Genomic DNA, 20,582 nt, shown 5'->3' with positions numbered 1-20,582 from the left:
TTTTTAATGCAAAAAGGTCTATTGTAGGAAGCCCCCATCTCTGGGTTAGCATGTTGAAGACCTCTTGATTCAGGGCCCACTCTGTGTGATCTATTTCTTGCCTGCTTCTAGATTTTGGGATCCTTTCAGATGCATTGCTGAGATGGATTTTATCTCTCTCTGCAAAGGAGAAAATTTCCTCTGCGATATTCTGGAGACTCTTTGAGCGAGTACCTCCCTGGTGTTTCAGGTAGGAGACCATGGTCGTGTTGTCCGATAGGACCCTCACATGCTGCCTTCTTATCAGCTGCTTGGCTGAAAGTAGAGCTTCTCTTACCGCATACAGTTCCCTGAAATTTGAAGATTGGACAGGTATGAGATGCTTCCAAGTTCCCTGGAAGTAAGCTTTGTCGATTTTCGCTCCCCATCCAGATTTGCTGGCATTTGTGAAGATAGTTATTGAAGGTGATTTGATCCATGGAACCCCTGCGAAAGAATCTTCTCCTTCATCCACCATGAGAGAGAGATCTTTACTGACCCTGGAATCCAAAGCTTGGAATCTACAGAGCCCTTCTTGTTCCAGTGGGACAATAGCCAGTTCTGTATCACCCGACAGTGAGCCTGCTCCCACTTGACAGAAGGTATACAGGAGGTAGAGAGAAATCATATTCCCATTGCATGGAAGTAGAAGCCTTATCTTCAGCGTCATCATAGCCAGAGGAGGTAATGATCTTAGAACGCAGATGTTTACGAGAGGGCTGGCCCTGGGAATCAGATGGAGCAGCTCTAGTGGCCCTAAGTTCTTCCTGAACCACAGATCTGATACTATCCATAAGGGAGGATTGTTCCTGCTGGATCACATCAGAAACACATTCTTTACATAGCTTTTTTCCATATTCATCAGGCAATCTTTTAGCGCAAGAAATGCAGCGATGAGGTTTTTTAACCTTTTTTTGAGCCTCTTTAGCCTGAAATTAAATAAATATGGAATAGAGGCATCAGTAAATATGCCCAGGCAGAAACTTCAATAGAATCACTAATGGACCCCCAAAGGGATACTTACAGGAGGCAGAGAGGGAGCATCAAGCTCCATAGCAGTTTGCAAATCGGGACCTGACATACTCTGGAAGTAGGAACCGCATACACAGTACTTACAGACCTCAGATCAGCGTTCCATGGCCGTCCCGCCTTTTATTCAAACAGCTCTGCCTTCTGCGCTTTACTTCCGGGTTGCGTCACATGACCAAACCGGGAAGTGACGTCATAGACGTCGGCGTGCGTACACCCCGGCCGCTACACAGCCCGACCCAGAAGGAGGAGGAGGTTGCGGCCCGGGAGCAGGCTCCAGACCAGCCAGAGCGAGCCCTCCCGATACCGCCCAGCATAAGCACGCGGCCACCGGCGGACTGGGGGAGCTCCGATGAGCTTCAGGTAAACCAGGAGACCGTCCTCGGACCCTCCTGGAGAAGAAATATATATATATATATATATATATATATATATATATATATATATATATATATATATATATATATATATATATATATATATATCCACCCTGGCCACAGTGACCCTGGCCACAGTGGGGACAGGAACACTGAGGTGTGGTGGTGGGAGGGGGCAATTTAACCTCTTCTCTGTTTCCTACCCCCACAGAGGTCATGGGTCAATCTCCTTGTGGCCATCATGGTTTAAAATGTTGTTCTCTAGTGGTTAGGCCCCTGGGGGCTCACATAGGCTAGTGCATTTTCCTACAGTTTGAAAGCACTGCCATCATTGCAGGGTGGTCTTAACCATGGAAACCAGCAGTATATAATGTAATGGAAAAATGCATCCAGTCAGCAACATAAAGAATAACAATATATTAGTAAAAGCCTTGTATTAACGTCCTCTACATAATCACTGTAAGACAATTGCTTTAATAGTATATCTGTCATAAATGGTACAAAAGAAAGGTCTAGAGGGTCCTAAAAAAAAAAAAAAAGGAGATTTTTGTATAACTTACCAGTTAAATCTCTTTCTCGCTCTTCCTTGGGGGACACAGACCTTGGGTATAGCTCAGCTCCCTAGGAGGCGTGACACTAAGTAAAACTGTTAAGCCCCTCCTCCATCAGCTATACCCTCAGCCTGGAGATAGAGGCTACCAGTTGCGTGTCCAAGTAGTGAAAGGATAACAACCAATAACGGAAACAACCAGCCAGCAACCCAACGGGGCGCCAGACCATAACCCTGTAACCAAACACAGAAGGGTGGGTGCTGTGTCCCCCAAGGAAGAGCGAGAAAGAGATTTAACTGGTAAGTTATACAAAAATCTCCTTTTCTCGCCCATTTTCCTTGGGGGACACAGACCATGGGACGTTCAAGAGCAGTCCAAGAAGGGAGGGACCACAAACCCGAGGCGGAACACCACCAGAGCATCAGGAAACCGCTGCCTGCAAAACCAGGCGGCCCAACGCAGCATCCGCTGATGCATGCGTATGCACCCTATAGAACTTTGTGAAAGTGTGCAGAGAGGACCAAGTGGCTGCTTTGCACAACTGTTCAGCCGAGGCCCGATGCCTCTGCGCCCAGGAAGCTCCGACTGCTCTGGTGGAATGAGCAGTGACGCCGAAAGGCGGAGGCCTGCCCTTGGCTCGATAAGCCTCAGACACCGCCAGTTTAATGAAACGGGCAATAGCCACCTTGGAGACCGCCAACCCTTTGCGCGAACCCTCCGGAACCACAAACAGGGAGTCCGTGCGCCGAAAGGACCCGGTGACCTCCAAGTAAATCCTCAACGCCCTGACCACATCCAGACGGTGCAGTTCCCGTTCTCTGGGGTGGGAAGGAGAGGGACAGAGCGACGGAAGGACGATGTCCTCATTGATGTGAAAGGCGGAGACCACCTTTGGCAGGAAAGTCGGGACAGGCCGAAGCACAACCTTATCCTGGTGGAAGATCAGGAAAGGTTCGGAGCAAGAAAGAGCCGCTAACTCCGACACCCGTCGGAGAGACGTGACGGCCACAAGAAAGATGACCTTGCAGGACAGAAGGCGAAGGGAGACCTCCCGTAAAGGCTCGAAGGGGGCTGATTGGAGCGCCGAGAGCACCACATTCAGGTCCCAGGAAGGAACTGGAGGGCGGTACGGCGGAACAGAGTGAGCCACCCCTTGTAAAAAGGTCTTAATTGGCCCTAGAGGGGCCAGGGGACGCTGGAGAAGAATAGACAGCGCCGAAATCTGACCCTTCAGAGAACTGAGGCACAGCCCCAGGTCCAGACCCGACTGGAGGAAGGACAGGATTGTGGGAAGAGAAAACCGGAGAGGTGGGATGCTCCGGGACTCACAGAACCCCAGATAGGACCTCCAAACCCGATAGTAGATCCTAGAGGATACGGGCTTACGAGCCCGGATCATGGTGCGGACTACGTCCGCGGAGAAACCCCGTCGCGTTAAGACGGCGGTCTCAATAGCCACGCCGTCAAACGTAGCGAGCCTAAATGCTCGTGGAAGATCGGTCCCTGAGAGAGAAGGTCTTCCCTGGAGGGCAGTGGCCACGGTGCGTCTGCCAACAGCAACATTAGGTCGGCGTACCAAGACCGGCGGGGCCAATCCGGGGCGATTAGAATCGCGGGGACGCCCTCTGCCGCGATCCTCCGAAGAACCCGTGGCAGGAGGGGAAAAGGAGGAAAGACGTACAGAAGGGAGAATTCGCGCCACGGAAGGACGAGCGCGTCGGCGCCGTATGCCTTCGGGTCCCGTGCCCTGGCCAGGTATAGGGGGACCTTGTGGTTGAATTTGGAGGCCATGAGGTCCACGTCGGGGCGACCCCAGCGAAGACAAAGGGCTTCGAACACCTCTGGGTGCAGGGACCATTCTCCCGGGTCGATGGTGGACCGGCTGAGGAAATCCGCCGCCCAGTTGTCCACCCCCGGGATGTAAATCGCAGATAAGGCCGGCACGTGCGTCTCCGCCCAGAGGAGAATGAGGGTCACCTCTTGCATCGCTGCAGCGCTGAGAGTGCCTCCCTGATGGTTTATGTATGCCACAGCCGTGGCATTGTCCGATTGGATCCGAACAGGGTGGCCCCTCAGCAGATGGGTCCAGTGTCTGAGGGACAGAGGAATCGCCCTCAGTTCCAGAATATTGATTGGAAGTCTGGACTCCGATAGAGACCAAACGCCCTGGACGGACCGGGGAGGGAAAACCCCCCCCACCCCCGTAAGCTGGCATCTGTGGTAATCACCAGCCAGTTCAGTGGAAGGAAGGACTTCCCCCTTAGAGGGATATGCAACCACCAGCCGAGGGAAGCTCGAGCCAGGGGAGGCAGAAGAAAGGTCCTGTCCAGACTCCTCAGTGATTTGTCCCAGGCCGACAGAATTGCCCTCTGAAAGGAGCGGGATCGGAATTGTGCGAACGGCACCGCTTCGAAACAGGCAACCATCTTTCCCAACAACCGCATGCTGGATCTGAGGGAAGGGCGGTGATGACGGAGGAGACTGCGAACCGACCCGCGAAGGGCCAGACGCTTGTCCGACGGAAGGCGGACCTCCGCCAACTCTGTATCCAGGAGCATCCCCAGGAAGATCAGCCGTCTGGAGGGGGTAAGGGAAGATTTGGGGTGGTTGATAATCCAACCGAACCGCGTCAGGGTCTCCAGAGTGAGTTCCACACTGCGGGATGTCTGAGAGAAGGAGGGTGCCTTGACCAGGATGTCGTCCAAGTATGGGAGAAGAAAAACACTTCTTGAACGTAGAAGGGCCAAGACAGGGGCCAGGACCTTGGTGAACACTCGAGGAGCAGTCGCCAGACCAAAGGGAAGGGCGACGAATTGGAAGTGATCGTCCCCCACCGCAAAGCGCAGGAAGCGGTGATGACATGGAGCAACCGGAACGTGGAGGTATGCATCCTGAATGTCGATTGAGGCCATGAAATCCCCTCTTTCCAGGGAGGCCACTGCGGACCTGAGAGACTCCATCCGGAATCTCTGCAGTCGGAGAAAACGGTTCAGGCGTTTTAGGTCCAAGATCGGACGCACTGAGCCTTCCTTCTTGGGAACCACAAAGAGGTTCGAGTAGAACCCCCTGAACCTTTCCGTCGGAGGCACGGGGGCGACGACACCCTTGTCCATTAGAGAGTGAATGGCCGCGAAGAAGGCGGCCACTCGTACGGGATCTCGCGGAGGACGGGATCGGAAGAAACGGTCTGGCGGAATGGACGCAAATTCGATTTTGTATCCGCAAGATACAATCTCGAGCGCCCATGCGTCTGAGATGTGGGCCCGCCATACGTTCCTGAATAGGAGAAGGCGGCCCCCCACCCGGGTGGGTGGGGGCGCACCTTCAGGCAGAGGGCTGCTGGCCTGTGGGAGCCCGTGCAGGCTGGGACTTGCGCCAGGTAGGTTGCGTCCGAAAAAACGGCTTCTTGCGTCTATCCTGGGCTGGGCCAGAGGAAGAAGAACTGGCCGCGGGTCTAGACCCGGTGGGCTTGCGAAAGGACCGAAAACGGGACGAACCAGCGCGACCACGGGGGGCGCCCATTGGCCTGGACTGGGGGAGGTGAGTACTCTTCCCACCCGTGGCCTCTGATATAAGTTCGTCCAGACGGGTTCCGAACAGGCGGGAACCCGTGAATGGTAGGCCGGCCAAAGAGCGTTTGGAAGCGGCGTCCGCCGCCCAAACCTTCAGCCAGAGTTCCCTCCTGACAGAAACTGCCAGGGCAGAGGAACGGGCAATGAGGGCACCCGCATCAAGGGAGGCCTCACAGACGAATTTTCCGGCCTGAACAATTAGTTGGGCTAAGGAACGGAGGTCCTGAACAGGGACGTCCGACCCTAACTCCCGTTCCAGTTGCAAACCCCATTCAGAGACCGCTTTGCCAACCCAGGCGGAGGCAAAGACCGGTCTAAGGGCCGAACCAGAGGCAGTAAATATGGCCTTGGAGAGGGATTCCGTACGACGGTCCTCAACAGACTGGAGGGAAGATCCGTCCTGTACAGGAATAGTAGTGCTTTTGGACAGGCGAGCCACGGGAGGATCAACCTTAGGCGGGGATGTCCACGTGGTCACAGAATCCGCTGGAAAGGGATAACAAATGTCCAGCTTTTTGGGTGTAATAAAGCGGACGTTAGGCCGAGTCCAAGCCTTGGATACCACAGAAGAAAAATCAGCGTGTATGGGAAAAACCTTGGAGGCCTGTTTGGGGCGGAGAAAGGACACGCCGGCCTGTTCAGAGCTGGGGGGGGTCATCGTGTAGCTGAAAGGTATCACGGATGCTAGTGACAAGATGCCCCACCGCGGACGCCAATTTGGACGGAAGCTCTGAGTCCATGTCCACGTCCGAATCCGCCAGTTCTCCCTCAGAAAGCGTATCCCTTTGAGAGGATAGACTTGACTGAGCTCGCACGCATGGCGGAGAGAGCGAAGCATCTGGAGAAGATGTGCGCTCAACCCTTGAACGTTTCTGAGTATGCCGGGCCCTGGAAGATTCGCTGGGAGGCAGGGAACCAGTGGGGGCGGCAGAAACGGTAGTCCCAGCGGGTGCGACAGGGATTGTGGCAGCCTGCGGGAGAGGCGGTCTATCCACGAGACGGCCCACTACGTGTGTAAGGCTTTCCACCGCCTGAGACAGAGACCTAGCCCAGTCAGGGGGTTCAGAGGCACCGGGGGACGCAGCGGGAAGCGGGCCCTGCACCGGGGCCTGACATGCAAGGCAATGCGGCTCAGATTGCCCACGCGGAAAAAGTTCCTTACAGGCGGTACAGGCATGGTACCAGGGTTTGGGGGCACCTGTGGGATCTGACATGCTGAAGTGTGGTTGTACTCTAATATAGAGACCACAAAGGGTTATAGCAGCTATGACCAGGAGGGTTAGGAGAGTGTTAACTGTCCTACCAGTGCCTCAGAAGAACGTCAGGAGATGGCCCAGATCAGCAGCAGCAGAGAAGCAGTGAACAGCAGTGAGCAGCAGAGAGCAGCAGAGAGCGCCCACAGAAGCCGAGCGATGTACACAGGAGGTTAGAGTCCCCCACCGTGTCCCAGCTTCCTGTCAGGAGTGAGGAAGCGCGGGAAACCTCAGCAGAAAGCGCGGGGAACAAGCTCCGCCCCCTCCAGCGCTTGAAATGTCTCCTGTGAAGGAGAATGTAGCTCCGCCCCCAAAATGACGCGCGGAAGCCCCGCCCCCTGCCGGGACCGCTAAGCCCCGCCCCCCGTTCTCGGCGGGAAGGGGGGGAGAGAGAGAAGAGAAAAATGGAGTCAGCCCCGAATGAGGGGGAGGGGGGGGGGGGAGAAAGATAGCAGCGTGGGGGGGGAAAAGCGTGGGGGTGCTGAGGATGCTGCATTGTCCTGCAGATGAGCGCTCAGAATGAGCGACCACGGGTGCCCCCCTTACCCAGAGGGGTAGATGCTGCAGATAGGGACGGGGTATGGGCTGGAATAGCCATCTCACCGTGCGACGTCTTCACCCTCAGTCCTTTCCAGCAGGGTCGCCCCTTCAGCCACTGGCACCGCAGTGGCAGGAAGCTGGAAGAGGGGCTTGGCGTGCGGGCGACCCCCTAGCTGGCGGGATGTAGGGGAGCCATTGCTGCCCAGATCCTTCTATTGCTTCTGTGGGGGAGGCAGCAGTGCAGATAAGCTGGCACTGGCGCAGCTCAACCCCGGGAGAGCAGAGAGGTCAATGAGTCTCTGGTATCCCTAGGAAAAAATAAAATAACAAAATTAGAAGAAAAAGTAAAAATAACAAGGAGAAAACAGCCCTGCAGTAGCAGGGAGTGTCTTGCCTCCTTGGACACTAAGCTAAAACTGGTAGCCTCTATCTCCAGGCTGAGGGTATAGCTGATGGAGGAGGGGCTTAACAGTTTTACTTAGTGTCACGCCTCCTAGGGAGCTGAGCTATACCCAAGGTCTGTGTCCCCCAAGGAAAATGGGCGAGAAATATATATAATAAGATCCCTAAATCTAACAGTAGGGGAAAACTTGTTGTAACCTGCATACCACTTTGAATCAGCTGTATCAGGACAGAGTTATCCTCCAGGGCTACAGTTTAGCTTCAGTGCAACTACAACAAACCCCCCCTTCCTGGTTTCATCATTTGTTAAAGGGATTCTGGTCACCTCCCCTAAGCCAAAAAACGATTTTAAAGCAGCCATGAAGCACAGCTTACCTGGATTAGGCTGTGCTCTTTTATCTTGAAATCCGTCCAGCAGTTACTGCAAAAAACGACTTTGATTGATATGTAAATGTGTCCTGAAGGTGCCCAGAGGGGCGTTTTGTTCTTCTTAGAGTGCCCAGCCCGCCTTCCTTGTACTGTCTAACCGCCGCCCCCAGCCTGCCACAGCCTCTCCTCCCTCTCGCCGAACGAACTTTCGCACAGGCGCAGTACCCACTGAGGGCTGCGCCTGTGCGATCAGCAGGAGACTGAGGGCAGGAGCTTCATTCTCGTCACTGGGCATGCGCCGAGCCCAGTGACGTCCGAAGCTCGCTCTTCCCTGCTGACTGAGGGAAGAGCGAGCATCGGACGTCACTGGGCTCGGCGCATGCCCAGTGACTAAGATGAAGCTGCTGCCCTCAGTCTCCTGCTGATCGCACAGGCGCAGCCCTCAGTGGTTACTGCGCCTGTGCGAAAGTTCGTTCGGCGTGAGGGAGGGGGAGGAGAGGGAGGAGAGGCTGTGGCAGGCTGGGGGCGGCGGTTAGAAAGTACAAGGAAGGCGGGCTGGGCACTGAAAGAGAGGCGGTACTGGGCTCTCCAAGAAGAACAAAACGCCCCTCTGGGCACCTTCAGGACACATTTACATATCAATCAAAGTCGTTTTTTGCAGTAACTGCTGGACGGATTTCAAGATAAAAGAGCACAGCCTAATCCAGGTAAGCTGTGCTGCATGGCTGCTTTAAAATCGTTTTTTGGCTTAGGGGAGGTGACAGAATCCCTTTAAGGCTGCTGTCCTCTCCTTTTTCTGCTGCAGCTCTCTCTCTCCTTTGATTGGCTTCTGTGAATAAACACAAGCCCATCACAAGCTCACCAGGAGATCAATGCAAGGAGAGCTGACTTCTATTAACCTCCTCCCGTCACACTAACGCCGAAAGGCGTCAATGCTGCGGCGCTCCCAGGTCACACTAACGCCGATTGGAGTCATCTCGCGTGAGCCGAGATTTCCTGTGAACGCGCGCTCACAGGAGCGCGCGTTCACAGGATTGCGCAGTTCACAGGTTCATCTGCAGCCTGCCGGCCGCGATCATTGGCTGGCAGGCTGTGGATTTTTGAATCGTCCAATGAAATGGTTATATCAGACGCTATTTTGAAAATAGCGTCTGATATAACTCCTGCCTGGTCCTCTGGTGGTCCCTTTTGCTTGGATCGACCACCAGAGGACACAGGCAGCTCTGTAAGTAGCATCAAATCACCACACTACACATTAGATATTACCCTGTCATTTATTTAACCCCTTATTTAGCTCCTGATCACCCATATTAGACACCCTGATCACCCCCTTATCCACCCCCCTGTCATTGATCACCCCCCCTGTTAGGGTCCCTTATCACCGCCAGGTAGTTAGCTACTTGTTAGGTAGTTAGCGCCCACCGCACCGCAGTCACCGATTAGTCGCTGATTAGCGTCATCGCTGTCGCTAATCAGCACTAGTACTATATAGTATCTGTAAGTGATCAATCCTGATCGCAATCAGATCTATATAAGTACATTAGGGTCACCTTAGGTTCTACAAAAAACGCAGTGTTCGCCCGATCAGGCCTGATCTTGTGCGCACACTTGCGTTCAGTCCGCCCCACCGCAGTGACAGAATTTTTTTTTTTCTGATCACTGCAAAAACCGTAAAATCGCTGCGCCGCTATAAAAGATCACTTTTGAGCTTTTTGGATCTTTATTAGCGATCGCAGCTTTACTTCGCAAGCACTCCTTTTTACTAAGCAGGTTTGCTCTTTTTCCTGGGTAGTCTCAGAGGAATACCCCCTAAATTTAGTGAACCCAAAATGTCAAACAAGGGGTATTCTGCTGAAGAGGCCTACAGGATTCTGACCGTGATGGATGAAAGCGATGGGGACGCCTTATCCGCTGAATCCAGTGGTTCAGAATATGAACCTGTAGACAGCAGTGGCACTCTAACGGCTAGTGAGGATGACGAGGTAGAGGTCCCTGCTACGGCCAGACGTACCCGATCCCATGTAAGAGTTCTGCCTACCCTGCATGATGATCCTCATTTGCAGCAGAGTGGTGCTAGCGCTGATCTTGTTTATGGTGCGGCATACACCAGCAGCGCAGCACAGCCTGGACCTTCTACCAGCACTGCCGTAGTCCCTGGTGAAGTGGCGAGCACCAGAAGGGCAGTTCCAGCTGGTACGGTGGCACGTGCAATAACTCCCCCGTCACAGCCACCGCGTTCACAGGTCCGTAGAACCCTTAGTCTCCCAGAGGTGCTGGCAAATCCTAATTGGCAATCCCCTGATTCCGCCGCACCCGTATTGCCCCCTTTCACCGCCCAGTCTGGAGTTCGCGTGGAGACGGCTCATTTAGGATCGGCCCTTCAGTTTTTTGAGCTGTTCTTCACCGCGGATCTCTATGACCTAGTTGTGGCTGAAACCAACCGCTACGCCACACAGTTTATTACCGCCAATCCGGAAAGCTACTATGCCCAGCCTTTCCGGTGGAAACCAGTCACTGTTTCCGAGTTTAAAATTTTTTTGGGCCTTATCCTCAGCATGGGTCTAACAAAAAAAAATGTATTGCGGTCATATTGGTCTAAAGACCCAATACATTTCATGCCCATGTTCTCTGCTGCAATGTCTAGGGCACGTTTTGAGGTCATCATGTGCTTTATGCATTTCGCGGACAATAGCACCTGTCATCCAAGAGGCCACCCTGCTTATGACCGGCTCCACAAAATTCGGCCTCTCATAGACCATTTGTCATCCAGATTTGCAGATGCGTATACCCCTAATCAAAACATCTGCATAGACGAGTCCCTAGTACATTTTACCGGGCGCCTTGGCATAAAACAGTACATCCCCAGCAAGCGCGCCCGGTATGGGGTCAAACTGTATAAGCTCTGTGAAAGGGCCACAGGCTATACATATCGTTTTAGGGTCTATGAGGGAAAAGACTCAAAACTGGAGCCGGTCGGATGTCCTGACTACCTGGGGAGCAGTGGCAAGATGGTCTGGGACTTGGTGTCACCCTTATTCCACAAGGGGTACCACTTATACGTGGACAATTTTTACTCAAGCGTGGCCCTCTTTCGGCACTTACATATAGTCGGAATTCAATGCTGTGGTACCGCGCGACCTAGTCGCCGGGGCTTCCCCCAACGGCTCGTTAGTACCCGACTTGCACGGGGGGAGAGGGCTGCCTTGTGTGACCAAGAACTGCTCGCGGTGAAGTGGAGGGACAAGAGGGACGTTTACCTTCTGTCCACCATTCACGCAGACACGACTGTCCAAATTGAACGGGCAACTGGAGTCATTGTGAAACCCCTCTCTGTCCACGACTATAACCTTCACATGGGAGGGGTGGACTTCAATGACCAGATGTTGGCTCCCTATTTAGTTTCCCGCAGAACCAGACGCTGGTATAAGAAGGTGTCTGTTTATTTGATCCAATTGGCGATGTACAATAGTTTTGTTCTCTACAGTAAGGCTGGGAGAACAGGATCCTTCCTAAAATTCCAGGAAGAGATCATTTCGGAAATCCTGTATCCAGGAGGGTCCGTGCCCCAAGGCCCTGATGTAGTGAGCCGGCTACATGGCAGACACTTCCCGTCTGTCTATCCTGGTACCCCAACTCAACGTTCCACAAGAAAAAGATGTCGTGTCTGTAGCAGGGGTGTAATAAGGCGTGACACCACCTTTTTTTGTCCTGACTGTCCTGACCAGCCTGCCCTATGCATAGGGGAGTGTTTCCGCAAGTTCCACACTCAGGTACACTATTAGCATAGGGATTGCGTACACAGGACAGGCACACAGGGGTCTTAGGGCCCTTTCACACAGAGCTGCCACAAACCTCTCCTTTCACCTGGGACAAAGTGCATAATGCACTTCGCCACATGTTTGGGCGATTTGCGCTTTGCACATTGTCCCATGGGGAAGGAGAGGTTTGTCCAATAAAGGTATAAAAAAAAAAAAAAAAAAAAAAAAAAAAAAAAAATCACCGGTAAGCAAAAAAGTTATTGTTCTGTTTCAAAAGTTTAGAAAAGTTAATGTTCTCTAAAGTTAATGTTAATAAAATTATTGCGTTGCGGCCTGGTTTTTTGTTTTTTGTTTTTTTACCTTCCAGGTGGACCAAGCGATCAAGCAGCTGCAGCACTGATGTGCATTCTGACAGAAGCATTGCGCTGCTGTCAGATTACACGCAAGTCGGTGTATGCGGCGCTGCAAGACGAGATTTCTACTCTGCAGTAACAGATACGTTTGCCGAAGCATACGAGCTGAGGAGGAGGCGGCGTTCCTATGCTTTGGCAAACACTTTGTATGTAAAAAAAAAATAATCCCGGCAATGATTTATTCATCCACATCGATTGATGCGAATGGAGAAATCTGGTTTGCCAGGGCATACGAGCTAAGTGGGTATGGATGTAGGGCGGAGCTCCTATGTCCTGGCAGACGCCTTTCCCCTCCTTTTTTTTTTTGGGCAGAGATTTTTTCATCCACATTGATCGATGTGAATGAAGAAATCTGTGCCGTTCATTTTTTTCTTTCAGCCCAGAGGCTGAACGGAAAAAAAAATCTCATTACCTGTATGCTCAATATAAGGAGAATAGCAGAAACTCCTAATGCTGGCCATACATGTAATGATTGCGGAGAACCTCAAATGCCAGGGCAGTACAAACACCCCACAAATGACCCCATTTTGGAAAGAAGACACCCCAAGGTATTTGCTGAGGGGCATATTGAGTCCATGAAAGATTTAAATTTTTGTCCTAAGTTAGCGGAAAGTGACACTTTGTGAGAAAAAAAAAAAAAAAAAAAAAAATATTTTGCTAAATTATGACCAAATTTTTTTTTCTATGAACTCGCCAGGCCCCTCATTGAATACCTTGGGGTGTCTTCTTTCCAAAGTGGGGTCACATGTGGGGTATTTATACTGCCCTGGCTTTTTAGGGGCCCTAAAGAGCCAGAAGAAGTCTGGGATCCAAATGTCTAAAAATGCCCTCCTAAAAGGAATTTGGGCCGCTTTGCGCATCTAGGCTGCAAAAAAGTGTCACACATGTGGTATCGCCGTACTCAGGAGAAGTTGGGGAATGTGTTTTGGGGTGTCATTTTACATATACCCATGCTGGGTGAGATAAATATCTTGGTCAAATGCCAACTTTGTATAAAACAAATGGGAAAAGTTGTCTTTTGCCAAGATATTTCTCTCACCCAGCATGGGTATATGTAAAATGACACCCCAAAACACATTCCCCAAATTCTCCTGAGTACGTTGATACCAGATGTGTGACACTTTTTTTGCAGCCTAGGTGGGCAAAGCGACCCACATTCCAAAGTGCACCTTTCGGATTTCACCGGTCATTTTTTACAGATTTTGATTGCAAAGTACTTCTCACACATTTGGGCCCCTAAATTGCCAGGGCAGTATAACTACCCCACAAGTGACCCCATTTTGGAAATAAGACACCCCAAGGTATTCCGTGAGGGGCATGGCGAGTTCCTAGAATTTTTTATTTTTTGTCGCAAGTTAGTGGAATATGAGACATAGTAAGAAAAAAAAAAAATTAAAAAAAATTCATCATTTTCTGCTAACTTGTGACAAAAAATAAAAAGTTCTATGAACTCACTATGCCCATCAGCGAATAACTTAGGGTGTCTACTTTCCGAAATGGGGTCATTTGTGGGGTTTTTCTACTGTTTGGGCATTGTAGAACCTCAGGAAACATGACAGGTGCTCAGAAAGTCAGAGCTGCTTCAAAAAGCGGAAATTCACATTTTTGTACCATAGTTTGTAAACGCTATAACTTTGACCCAAACCATTTTTTTTTTACCCAAACATTTTTTTTTTATCAAAGACATGTAGAACAATAAATTTAGTGAAAAATGGATATATGGATGTTGTTTTTTTTTGCAAAATTTTACAACTGAAAAATGTCATTTTTTTGCAAAAAAATCGTTAAATTTCGATTAATAACAAAAAAAAGTAAAAATGTCAGCAGCAATGAAATACCACCAAATGAAAGCTCTATTAGTGAGAAGAAAAGGAGGTAAAATTCATTTGGGTGGTAAGTTGCATGACCGAGCAATAAACCGCTAAAGTTGTGGAGTGCCGATTTGTAAAAAAGGGCCTGGTCACTAGGGGGGTATAAACTTGTGGTCCTTAAGTGGTTAAAGCAAAGACAGAATGATTATAAAATACAAATTATTATCAGGCAATAGCATCACATATAGTCAGGGGAATAAGCCTTAATAAGGGGGCTCTGGCAGGTTGACTTAAAGAATTTAACAGTGTAACATGTTGACGGTAAAAGGCCACCCACGGGTTTGTTGCATTCACACCTCAATACCTGCATACACACAACATACTGATGTTATGTGTATGCAGGTATTGAGGTATGAATGCAACAAACCCGTGGGTGTTTACTTATTAACCAAAAGAGTAATTTTATATTCAGTATCATATGTTTAACCTAAAATCTGGGATCCCACACGAAGTGCTTATTCCCGCTCCTGTGTGAACGACAATATTTGAAGCTTTCCGAACCATATCAGCAAGGTCCTCCACTTTTTGTTGCAACTCTTCTGAAGAGTCAAAAATCTAGAAAATGAAAGAAAATTTAAAACGTTAGACAAATATGAATCTATCGGCAGAAAATTGTTTAGATTAAGTTTTTATGTGGCTGTCCAGGGCATGTAAGGCTACTTTCACACTAGCGTGCGGGTGTCCGCTTGTGAGCTCCGTTTGAAGGGGCTCACAAGCGGCCCCGAACTCATCCATCCACCACTAATGCATTCTGAGTGGATGCGGATCCGCTCAGAATGCATCAGTCTGGCAGCGTTCAGCCTCCGCTCAGCAGGCGGACACCTAATCGCTGCTTGCAGCGTTCGGGTGTCCGCCTGACCGTGCGGAGGCAAGCGGATCCGTGCAGACTTACAATTTAAGTCAATGGGGACGGATCCGTTTGAAGATGACACAATATGGCTCAATCTTCAAACGGATCCGTCCCCCATTGACTTTCAATGTAAAGTCTGGACGGATCCGTTCAGGCTACTTTCACACTTAGAATTTTTTTTGAACAATATAATGCAGACGGATCCGCTCTGAACGCAAGTGTGAAAGTAGCCTAAGCTGCATCTGCTGAGGGGGTGCTTCAGAGGTCCTGGAATGCAAGGTTTCTGCTGCAGGAGGTACTTCAGGTGGCCTGGCATGGTAGGTTTCTGCTGCAGGGGGTGTTTCAGATGGCCTCTAATGCTACTCTCTGTACATAACTGTATAGTGGTGTTTACGTAAAGGGAACCAGTCACCTCCCGTAAAAATCCCAAGCCAGCAGTGTGTTTCTGATGATGCCTTTCTTCCTGAAGGCATCTGCCTTGAGGAAGAAAGGCATCATCAAAAACAGACTGCTGGCGGCTTGGGATGGTTTTAGGAGGTGACAGGTTCCATTTAAGTAAACACCACTTGTAGCGAAGGGATGTATGTACAGGGAGTGCAGAATTATTATGCAAGTTGTATTTTTGAGGATTAATTTTATTATTGAACAACAACCATGTTCTCAATGAACCCAAAAAACTCATTAATATCAAAGCTGAATATTTTTGGAAGTAGTTTTTAGTTTTAGCTATTTTAGGGGGGATATCTGTGTGTGCAGGTGACTATTACTGTGCATAATTATTAGGCAACTTAACAAAAAACAAATATATACCCATTTCAATTATTTATTTTTACCAGTGAAACCAATATAACATCTCAACGTTCACAAATATACATTTCTGACATTCAGAAACAAAACAAAAATCAGTGACCAATATAGCCACCTTTCTTTGCAAGGACACTCAAAAGCCTGCCATCCATGGATTCTGTCAGTGTTTTGATCTGTTCACCATCAACATTGCGTGCAGCAGCAACCACAGCCTCCCAGACACTGTTCAGAGAGGTGTACTGTTTTCCCTCCTTGTAAATCTCACATTTGATGATGGACCACAGGTTCTCAATGGGGTTCAGCTCAGGTGAACAAGGAGGCCATGTCATTAGATTTTCTTCTTTTATACCCTTTCTTGCCAGCCACGCTGTGGAGTACTTGGACGCGTGTGATGGAGCATTGTCCTGCATGAAAATCATGTTTTTCTTGAAGGATGCAGACTTCTTCCTGTACCACTGCTTGAAGAAGGTGTCTTCCAGAAACTGGCAGTAGGACTGGGAGTTGAGCTTGACTCCATCCTCAACCCGAAAAGGCCCCACAAGCTCATCTTTGATGATACCAGCCCAAACCAGTACTCCACCTCCACCTTGCTGGCGTCTGAGTCGGACTGGAGCTCTCTGCCCTTTACCAATCCAGCCACGGGCCCATCCATCTGGCCCATCAAGACTCACTCTCATTTCATCAGTCCATAAAACCTTTGAAAAATCAGTCTTGAGATATTTCTTGGCCCAGTCTTGACGTTTCAGCTTGTGTGTCTTGTTCAGTGGTGGTCGTCTTTCAGCCTTTCTTACCTTGGCCATGTCTCTGAGTATTGCACACCTTGTGCTTTTGGGCACTCCAGTGATGTTGCAGCTCTGAAATATGGCCAAACTGGTGGCAAGTGGCATCTTGGCAGCTGCACGCTTGACTTTTCTCAGTTCATGGGCAGTTATTTTGCGCCTTGGTTTTTCCACACGCTTCTTGCGACCCTGTTGACTATTTTGAATGAAACGCTTGATTGTTCGATGATCACGCTTCAGAAGCTTTGCAATTTTAAGAGTGCTGCATCCCTCTGCAAGATATCTCACTATTTTTGACTTTTCTGAGCCTGTCAAGTCCTTCTTTTGACCCATTTTGCCAAAGGAAAGGAAGTTGCCTAATAATTCTGCACACCTGATATAGGGTGTTGATGTCATTAGACCACACCCCTTCTCATTACAGAGATGCACATCACCTAATATGCTTAATTGGTAGTAGGCTTTCGAGCCTATACAGCTTGGAGTAAGACAACATGCATAAAGAGGATGATGTGGTCAAAATACTCATTTGCCTAATAATATTATATATATATATATTCTCCGAAAAATAAAACGTTATTTACCCCAGTGGGAAATGCGCGACGTTTTGGCTCCAAAACAGAACCTGTCTCAAGGCTTGAGAAAGGTTCTGTTTTGGAGCCGAAACGTCGTGCATTTCCCACTGGGGTAAATAACGTTTTATTTTTCGGAGTATATATATATATATATATATATATATATATATATATATATATATATATATATATATATATATATATATATATATATATATATATATAGTTTTCTTATATTTTATTTTTCAGAGTGCTGCCCATCCTTTCTATTTTTGGATTGATCCATATTGGGCCTGCTGCACCCACGAGATAGAAGGGAAAAAAAAAAAAAAAAAAAAAAAAACTCTATCTCTGTGGAACTCTATGGTGAACAAATGCCACTGTATGGCATCAGTCTGAGGCATCCATTAATGTATGGAACATGTGTACATTAAATGGATGTCAAAAATGCCTTTTGAACCCTCCATAAAAAACACAATTTGTCCCTCAAAAACAAACTCCCATATGGGTATATCAACAAAAAAATAAAGCTGTCGCCAGAAAAAAAAGAAAAAAAAAAACGATCAAGAGCAAAATCGCCCAGTCCTAATTCAAGCACTGCTGCTATGTAAAACTACAAATGCAGTACAATGGGCAAAAAACACACAAGAATAAAAATCCTTAAATTGGTTGTCCCGGATTTTTATATTGATGTCTGGTCCTCAGAACTACACCCCAGGTTCCAGTCTGCCAACCTATCCTCGAACAGGTTCAGGCCGCTTTCACACAGCTGTGTCCCCCGTGGCCATATTGTGCCCGCATATGGCAGGACCGCAATACATGGGGCACCAGCTGTGTGCATTCCGCATCACTTGAATGAGTCCGCAAATCCGGAGATGCAGTGAGGAACGGAACCACAGAACAGAAGCACTATGGAGTGCTTCTGTGGTGTTCCGTAATCAGATAGAACTTGTTCCATCTTTTTGCAGAACGGAGGGATCGTGGAACCCATTGAAGTGAATGGGGTTGCGATCCACATACGGCTGGCCCACGGTCGGTGCCCATGCGTTGCAGACCGCAATTTGCCATGGGGGACACATGTTCGTGTGAAAGAGGCCTCACGTGCATCTTTGTAGCCAATGACTGGCTTCAGTGGTGACATGTCCCCAAGCAGCACATGACCCAGCAGTGAAATGCAGCTTGTGGAGTGTGGACACATCACCACAGAGTCTTTTCATTGGCTACAGTGGCGTATGTGACCCTGATCGTGTGGATATTGACAGTCTGACACCCGGAACCAAGCGACAGGGAGCAGGGAAGAATGCTTCACTTCACAGGTCTCTCTGGCTGGTGGTGGGAGTTCTAAAACAAACCAAATACAGACGACGCCTTTAGGGTATCTATGCACACAGCGCATATTAAGCATGTATAATACGGTTCCAGCTAAGTAGAGGAGATTTTCTAAATCTCTTCTGCACAACAAGGACACTGGCCTGTGGTGCAGATTTTGAAATGCACAGCATGTGTTTGTGGGGTTTTTCAATTATCATTCGGCAACATGTTGAAATCTGCGACAGAATCCGCATGTGGCACATATGGACTCTGGTGTGGAAATGCCAAAATGCACAAGGCACGTACCCTTAGGATATCTGCACACTGCGGTTCTTCCACATGGATTGCAGAAAAACTGCAGCCAATACTGTACCAGCCATGTGTGAGATCAGACAGCTCTCATCTACACGTCACTAAACGTTCAAGAGGGGCCTGGATGTATTTCTGGAGCGTAATAATATTACAGGCTATAGCTACTAGAGAGGGGTCGTTTATCCAGAGAGTTATTCTGATTGGAGTCGGGAAGAAAGTGAGGAAAATGAGCTTCTAGTTCAGTTTTTTTTTTTTTTTTTGCTGCCTTTTTCTGGATTAACTTGCAGGATAACAGGCTGAACTGGACGGACAAATGTCTTTTTTAAGCCTTATAAACTGTTACTTTCTGTGCAGAAATTGACCTGACCTGTGGATTTTTAAATCTGCAGCATGTCCATTCTTTGTGTGGATTTCACACTTGCGGGTTTGGTGCAGAAACTCAGCGGACACCAGTGTGCAGGTAGCCTTAAAGGGAACCTGTCACCAGGATTTTGTGTATAGAGCTGAGGACATGTGTTGCTAGATGGCCACTAGCACATCCACAATACCCAGTCCCCATAGCTCTGTGCGCTTTTATTGTGAAAGAAAACTGATTTGAAACATATGCAAATTAACCCGAGATGAGTCCAGCGTGAAGGAGCCCAGCACCGCCCCGCATCTTCAGAACCTGCTCCTTGCTCCCCGACGTCAAAGCTAGCACATACGCAGTGTCGTCATAGTGTTCCTTCCCTGTGCTGGCATCAGCCTCAGGGAACAAACTGCACATCGCGAGATTACGGAGCTCTAGATTTCTGACATCGGGGAGCAAGGAGCAGATTCTGACTCATCTCAGGTTAATTTTCATATGTATATAAAAAAAAAAAAAAAAAAAAAAAAAAAAAAAAAAAAAAAAAAAACACCACACACACAACCACACACACACACAATAAAAGCACACAGAGCTATGGGGACTGGGTATTGCGGATGTGCTAGCGGCTATCTAGCATCCCATGTCCTCAGCTCTATACACAAAATCCCGATTACAGGTTCCCTTTAAGAGGCTCTACTTCTGGGAACACATTTTACATCCAGACATGGCTTTAGTATTTCTGCTGCATTTACATTCTGCACGGCTGAATAAAGAGCTCCTCACACATTACAAGCATACCACAGCGCCACCTAGGGACGCATAACAGCCCCATGTAGGTAATAAGTGGCGGAACATCCTTACACAGAAAGGTGGCGGTTGTAGTGATCCATGCAGCTAGCACTCACCTCCGGCAGACCGCAGCGCCCTTTATCGCTATAGGGGGACAAACCAGCTGCATAGTTCACAGACATCAGCGCGATCTCCTACAAGACAAGCGAGTTCAGGGTAGTAAGGAACCGCTCATAGAAAGCATCACACCACAGGAAGAGGCGGGGCCACACTAGATTACGAGTGTAGTGTCTAAATCCCATGCGCCGCAGGGGCCTTATGATGTCACCGGGTCACGTGACGTCCGTCATTTTGTATTATATTACTTAGATCTTTGTTACCACAGCCCACAGCATGTAGATGCCGCTACGTTCAAGCCACCTGACTTTAGCATGTCACGTGACGTCAGGATGTCCTTAGGGCGCATACAGATCTAGCAGCAGAATAGTGCTCCTGCTAGGTACGATGTCAGAGGAAGAGGCGGGGTCTCGTCTAATGGGCGGGGCCACCAGATTACTGGAGAAACTTCAGGCTGAGGGCAGGTTGGTGGAGGGGCAGGGTGTTTTTTTCTTCTCATGCAAGTCTTTTTGAAGGGTTGTGACTAAATCCCATGACTGGGAG

The 20,582-nt window shown here is 49.1% G+C and overlaps 1 protein-coding gene across 4 annotated transcripts in view; it reads right to left on the bottom strand.

Annotated features, from left to right (window-relative positions):
* Window positions 1-20,245, bottom strand: part of SIRT6 (sirtuin 6) — a 106,387-nt gene extending 86,142 nt beyond the window's left edge. For 2 of the 4 annotated variants that reach the window (XM_044268414.1, XM_044268426.1), the window contains exons 1-2: window positions 20,039-20,245; window positions 14,581-14,708 (exon numbers count right to left, since the gene is read on the bottom strand). In XM_044268414.1, coding sequence (XP_044124349.1) covers window positions 14,581-14,708; window positions 20,039-20,104 — 194 coding nt within the window. In that variant the 5' untranslated portion in view covers window positions 20,105-20,245. Of the gene's footprint in view, window positions 1-14,580; window positions 14,709-19,994 lie in introns of all 4 variants that reach the window. The other 2 variants (XM_044268406.1, XM_044268422.1) reach the window with 2 other exon arrangements.
* Window positions 20,246-20,582: the final 337 nt, after the last annotated feature.

Source organism: Bufo gargarizans, chromosome 1 (assembly GCF_014858855.1).
Source record: "Bufo gargarizans isolate SCDJY-AF-19 chromosome 1, ASM1485885v1, whole genome shotgun sequence".
Taxonomy (NCBI): Eukaryota; Metazoa; Chordata; class Amphibia; order Anura; family Bufonidae; genus Bufo; species Bufo gargarizans.
This window is presented reverse-complemented; position numbering and strand designations above follow the sequence as displayed.